The following is a 6,263-nucleotide window of genomic DNA, read 5'->3' on the forward strand; positions in this document are numbered from 1 at the left end:
TGCCGACATGAGTGACGCTCCTGTCGCTCCCTCCCCGAGAGGCAATGCAATGGAGGAGCTGACAGCAGGGACCAGGGACCGTTTGAGCCCCACTTCTGCCATTTCTTGCTAATTACCTGGTAACAAAATCGTGAAAATGCCAATGTTTTGCACAGCCACATGCACCCAGTAGGAGTTATGCTGCATCACAGCTAGACTGCAAACTGCCCTGAGGGCAGCAGGAGCTGCTGGTGGAGATCCTGGCTGCAAATTCAAACCCAACGCTACTTAACCCTCCGTACCTGCTTCCTCCACGGACAACGAGGGGAAGTCACCCTGTCAGACTCTTGTGAGGACTCCGCGTATCACCCACAAAGCACGCGGTGTCAGGGAGGCAGTGAACACTCAGTACACACTTCTGTTATTAACGCCGCCTGCCACCCACCCATCCATTTGAGTTTGAAACCCAGAGTTAAGGGTTTCAGACTATGAGGAAGGACCACTCCTAAGAGTGGGGCGGGAGGATGACTTGCCCTCCATAAAAACCATGGAGGGCTGTGGCCTTCCGTCCCAGGGAAGAGGAGAAGTGGGCTGTGGCTTTGTCGCAGCAGCAGAAACCACCATCTCACTCTGAACAGCTGGAAACCTGCCTGAAACCAGCTACCAAACTCAACACGGAGATGAGAGACTGTGGCCCAGGGGCGCCCACCAGGGAGACAACCCACGGCTCCTTGTCTTAAAAGCAACCCTGGACGCCGATGCTGACCAGACGCCAGCACCAGCCCCACCCGGCGCTTCCCACGCCTGTGCCACTCCTGTCTAGGGGCATCTGCATGCAAATTCGCTGGATTCCAACCAAGAGGTGGAACTGGACCGGGTCAGGGGCACTGTGTGCAGCCCTCAAACATTGTTACCCTAACCCACTCGGAGGGGACAGGAGACCCACCCTCCTGGCTGCCCTCCCCGCCCCAGGGAAAACGGGGGGTTGGGGGGGGAGTGTGGACCCAGAGGACCAGAACGGCCAGCAGTGCGACCGGAGCTGTCCCGCCGCTGCGTTCCGGGCACAGGACAGGCGGGCAGCACGCATTTGCTGAATGAATCGGCACCCACGCAGGTTAACTGAAAAGAAGCCCAGTCAGAACCCTGCTCAGCCACCCGCTGCTGTAAGCACAGCGGCGGTTCACCCGGAGCCCAGCTGCTGCTCAGACACGCACTGAGCCGCGTCCTCCCCTGTGCAGACGAGGAGCGTTGCAACCTGACCTCTGAGGCTCTGAGGACAGTGGTGAACTCCCCCGTACTGGGGGACACACCCAAGAGCTGCCACTTACTAACTCTGTGACTGTGGCCACATCTCTTCGTCTCTCCAAACCTCCATTTCCTCGGGGGAGGACATGGGAGCGATCACTGTGCCCACCTCACAGGGCAGGGGAGGGTGAGGCTCTCCCCTGGGTGAGGCCCAGTGCTCAGGCCTCTTGCCAAGGCCCCGAGGGCAGGCCGGCGTCACCCCACCCTGTCCATCACCCGTCCTTCCGCCTGGAACACTCTAAAGCCCAATGTCCACGGCCCCCCCCACATCCCCTCAGGTCTCTATTCGAGTGTCAGGTTCTCACTGAAACGTCCCTTTCAAACGGCAGTCCCACCCGTGCTCCCTGACTCCTTCCCCTGGTTTATTTTCCTTGTGGCACTTAGCACCACTGAACCTACGACTGCGTCATTTACTGTCTGGCTACCCCAAAACATTTGAACGTGAAATCAATAAAAGTACCTTTTTTAAATAAAAATACCTAACACTCCCTGAGCATGTCCTATATGCCAGGCTCCGTGGGAACGTGTTCGAGGTTTAAAACCATTAGTCCTCACACAAGCATGTCGAACTCACAGCCAGCAGGCTGCATAATAAACGAGGCATGCGGCCCGCCGGCCGCGAGTTTGACATGCCTGCATCACCTACTCAGGTAGGAGCTTTTACTGTGCCGTTTACAGGGATGAACACCGAGGCCCAGAGAAGTTAAAAAGCTAACCCAGATCACATGGTCAACACGCGGCAGACCCACGGCTCAAACCCAGCCAGCCTGGCCCGGCACTGCAGGCAGCCTCTCAGCCCCTGGGGCCCTGGAGCAGCCGCAGTGAAATGCAGGTGCCCGCGTCCACCAGGCAACTACGGCCCGGGTCAGGACGCAGCCGTGCCTTCAAGTCACTTCACAAGGGGGGCCGGTTGGTGTGTGGATTCTTGCCACGCTGTTGCTCTGCAATCACTTCACCAGTCCAGTCCCCAGAGAGGAGGCCTCTTGATGCCAGTGACTCTGCAGAAACTCTCGTGCATGGCACGGGCTCAGGTACCCCGTTCACTCACCAGGGCTGGGGGCAGCACCAGGGCCCCTCTCACTGCTGTTCCGCACAGATTCAAAGACAGCCCAGAGGAATTCTTTGGGGGGCAAGATCCCTACCATCTTGGAAGCTGCTTGCTGAAGGATATCGGGAAACTGTGTGAGGTAGAGAAGAGGAATGAGGAGCACAGTGAACACAAACTGAACGCCGGGTAAGCTATGCCAGCACTTACTGGCTCAGGTTTCCTTCCCTCATAGCAGCTTCTCACATCAATTTAACCCCAGCCCAACTGACCTGGTTTCTACAAAGGATCATATAAAACAACACTCAACCTCCGTAATAATTCAACAAATGTTCAATAATGTAAGTGTACGTCATTCACACAGGCTGGCGTGTGTGTGCACATGGCACCGGTGCACACAGACCTGGAACAAGCATGCGTGTAGAAAGAGCAGAGCGACAGCTAATCACAGCCAGCAGGCTGCGCGCCCGCTAGAGGGCACGTGGAGGGGTCGGAGCTCAGGCAGCGATGGCCACACTCCCTGGTCCTGCACCTCGGGGTCCTGGGGTGGAGCTGCCAACATCTGAGCCCTTGGGGCAGGGAGGACGTTCCAGAAAACAAACTGGCAGCAAACCCAGGGGAGTGTGACGGACCACACTGTCTCTCCCCTTCAGACCCCTCCAGCCTCAGAGCAAGCGAGCACAGAGGTACCTTTGCAGCAACAGAGCTTAATTCATCTCCTGAGAAAAGCACTAGGAAGGGTCCCAAGTCCTTCGTCGTCTCGGCCGTCCAGTTCTGAGGGGGTCTAAGAAGAGATAATCAGCAATAAATTGGAAGCCGTGCTGTTGTCCTTGTCCCCAGCAGCCTTTCTTTCAGAAACAGACTATCTTCCTGTGTGGAGAGACGGCCAATCACATGGGCCCACTTCCCTGGCCAAGCCAATGTGCATGTGATGCAGGCTGGCCAACCAGAACCATCCCTAGGAATTTTGATGGAACTACTAAAGAAGCTGTCTCTCTCTTTCTTCTGGTATCTGGAGTAGTAAAAAGGATATTGGAGGCCACTCCTATCACCAGTGGCGATAATAAAACCACACCCAAGAACACAGAGCTGAGTGATAGGAGAAAAATTCCTGATGATACCATTTGAGCTCCTGGACCCAACCATGCCTGAAGTCCATCCCTGCAGTTTTCCATTACATTCAATTTCTGAACTCAACAAATTCCCATTTGTAGCTTGAATTGAATTGTTAAATTTCAGTCATTTCCTTCTCCCCCTTCTTCAATAGAACAGTAATGACCTATGTGTTTCTTTAAATTGCCATAGAGTCTTCCCTTATAACTAGACAAAATGTCCTCTTGAAGTTGTCAGGATACTGACAGCACTAATACAGAATCCACTGCTATTCATACAGAGACCACAACTGTCTACAGTAAAGTGTCTCACACCATATTCGGTGGCATTTCTAGGGGGGTTGCCCAGTTAGTAGCGATAACCCCTCTCTTAGGCCTACACAAGCCAACCCTGGCCAAAAAGCTCCCCCTTATCTCTTAGATCAGCGGTTCTCAACCTGTGGGTCACGACCCCTTTGGGGTTGAATGACCCTTTTAAAGGGTCACCTAAGACCATCAGAAAACACATATATAATTACGTATTGTTTTTGTGATTAATCACTATACTTTAATTATGTTCAATTTGTAACAATGAAATTGAGGGTCACCACAACATGAGGAACTGTATTAAGGGATCGCGGCATTAGGAAGGTTGAGAACCACTGTCTTAGATTAAAAATACTAGTATTATCCCAGCCCTAGCCAGTTTGCTCAGTGGATAGAGCATCGGCCCACGGACTCAAGAGTCCCGGGTTTGATTCCAGTCAAGGGCACCTACTTTGGTTGCAGGCTCAATCCTTGGCCCTGGTCAGGAAGTGAGTGCGGAGGCAACCAATTGATGTCTTTCTCTCACATCAATGTCTCTCTCTCAGTCTCTCCATCTCCCTTCCATTCTGTCCAAAATCAATGGAAAAATATTCTCGGTGAGGATTAACAATATGTGCGCCCGCGCGTGTGTGTGCCTAATATGCTAAGTATCCGACCGTTCATTCAACCGTTCGACCAGTCACTATGATGCGCACTGAACACCAGGGGGCAGACGCTCCAACCGGTAGGTGAGCTTTGCTGCTGGGATCGGGACAATCAGGACTGGGTGAGTCAGGCTGGACACGCCCTGGAGCCAACCTCCTGTGGTCCCTCCCCAGGCTCTAATATATTTCTTCTAATTAATTTCCTTTCAATGTGCAAAATTTATGCACCCGGCCTCTAATATATATAATTATATATAATATATTTATAATATATATAAAATCCCACTAGACCTTAGCTCCTTGAGGACAGGAAACACGCCCATCTCATGAACTGCCACATCTTTGGTTCTAACAGTAGCATGGTCACCACATACTCAGTACTATGGGCTGGGCACTGTTGTAATACTTTGTATGCATTAACTCAGTTCCTCATCACACCAATCCTATGGGGGTTATCACTGCCCCATTCTACAGATGTGAAAATAAAGTGCAAAGAAATTTGGTAACTTTTCCCAGGTCACACAGGCAGTAGATGATAGAAACGAAATTTTAACCCAAGGAGTCTTGCTCCCAACTCCATACTCTTAACTCTATATAATAGTACAGTGCCTGGGATACAGCGATTTCTTCAAAAACATTTGTTGTCTAACCATTGACTGATGGCTAGGCCCTACTCCACTATCTGGCCAAATTTCAGATGGGAAAAAACAGCTCTGTTTTCTCAGGAGCCGTGCTGTTGGGAAAAAACAGCTCTGTTTTCCGAGGGAATTCTCCCTCACTGAGAGCGACAATACCTCGATTATTTATATCATCACCATTGTCATTATTATCATGTTATAACAACAACGCTTTCCCTTTCCGTATGCCAAGATGTGTGGGGACAGCCAAGTGAGGCCTGAAAGCAGCTACCATGGTTCTCACCTTACAGGGAGTCTGAGGCCAAACGAAGACCAACTGGCAGAGTAAATGCCAGTGTCTAGCCTCCTCCTAGGCAAGAGGCTCTGTCTGAGGGCCGAGGGGCAGGGCTTGTGCCCCTGTGCCAGCCAGGCCCACCTGCAGCTGCGCCCGACCGCTCACCCGTGCTGCTCCAGCAGCCGCAGCCTCACCGCAGCCCTCTGCTCGGGGCTCAGGTCTGGGCAGGCTCTGAGGCCGTGCAGGGCCGTGGCCCAGGCCCCGGGGGACACTCCGTGCAGGATGACGGCCGCCGGCAAGTGGCAGAGCAGGTTCCCCACGATGTCCACGGTGTACTCGTCGGCAATGGAGTTGTTCTGAAACCGACACGCGGCACCATGGCAGGACCCAGCGGGGCCCCACATGGTGGCCCCTGAAAATCACCTCCCACCCCAAACCTCAACGAGCCCTGGGACCTGTCCCAGCCACCCTGCATGGACCAGTGCAGAGAGCCCTGGCCTGACCTTGCCCCGGAAGGCCTGAGTGCCCCCTGGAGACCCAGGGGAGCCCGTGGACAGAGGCCTGGCACAGGGTGAATGGGGTAATGAGGGCTGCCATCGTCCCGTTGCTCTGGGAGACCCCAGAGCTGGAACCATGTGACAGTAGGACGGGAACAAGAAAAGCAGCAGCAGCAGTGTGTGCGGCCCTGGAAAGCCTTCAGCGCTCTCTCTCAGCGTGGCAGGCAGAGCCGGCGTTTCCTGGTGCCCGCCACGCCGGGCCCACGCTAGTGTTTGCAGGTCTCGGTCCACACTCGTCTCCAGAGTAACTGTAAGACGTAAGTGCTAATAACACCCCTTTAAAGACGGAGGAGCTGCCAGCTGGCGGCAAGGCCGGTCCCGCTGGGCTTGGGTGTTGAACAGCACCTCGCCTATGCCGGGCCCCCACAGCCCTGTGCCGGAAGTGCTCAGGCCACGTGCAGAC

The 6,263-nt window shown here is 53.9% G+C and overlaps 1 protein-coding gene across 1 annotated transcript in view; it reads right to left on the reverse strand.

Moving 5' to 3' along the window:
* OTOA (otoancorin) overlaps positions 1 to 6,263 on the reverse strand; it is an 86,469-nt gene that overhangs the window by 15,475 nt on the left and 64,731 nt on the right. The window contains 4 exon segments of the mRNA XM_015563897.1: positions 1,859 to 1,926; positions 2,333 to 2,462; positions 3,020 to 3,113; positions 5,469 to 5,659. Coding sequence (XP_015419383.1) covers positions 1,859 to 1,926; positions 2,333 to 2,462; positions 3,020 to 3,113; positions 5,469 to 5,659 — 483 coding nt within the window.

Source organism: Myotis davidii, unplaced genomic scaffold (genome assembly GCF_000327345.1).
Source record: "Myotis davidii unplaced genomic scaffold, ASM32734v1 scaffold150, whole genome shotgun sequence".
NCBI classification, from domain to species: domain Eukaryota; kingdom Metazoa; phylum Chordata; class Mammalia; order Chiroptera; family Vespertilionidae; genus Myotis; species Myotis davidii.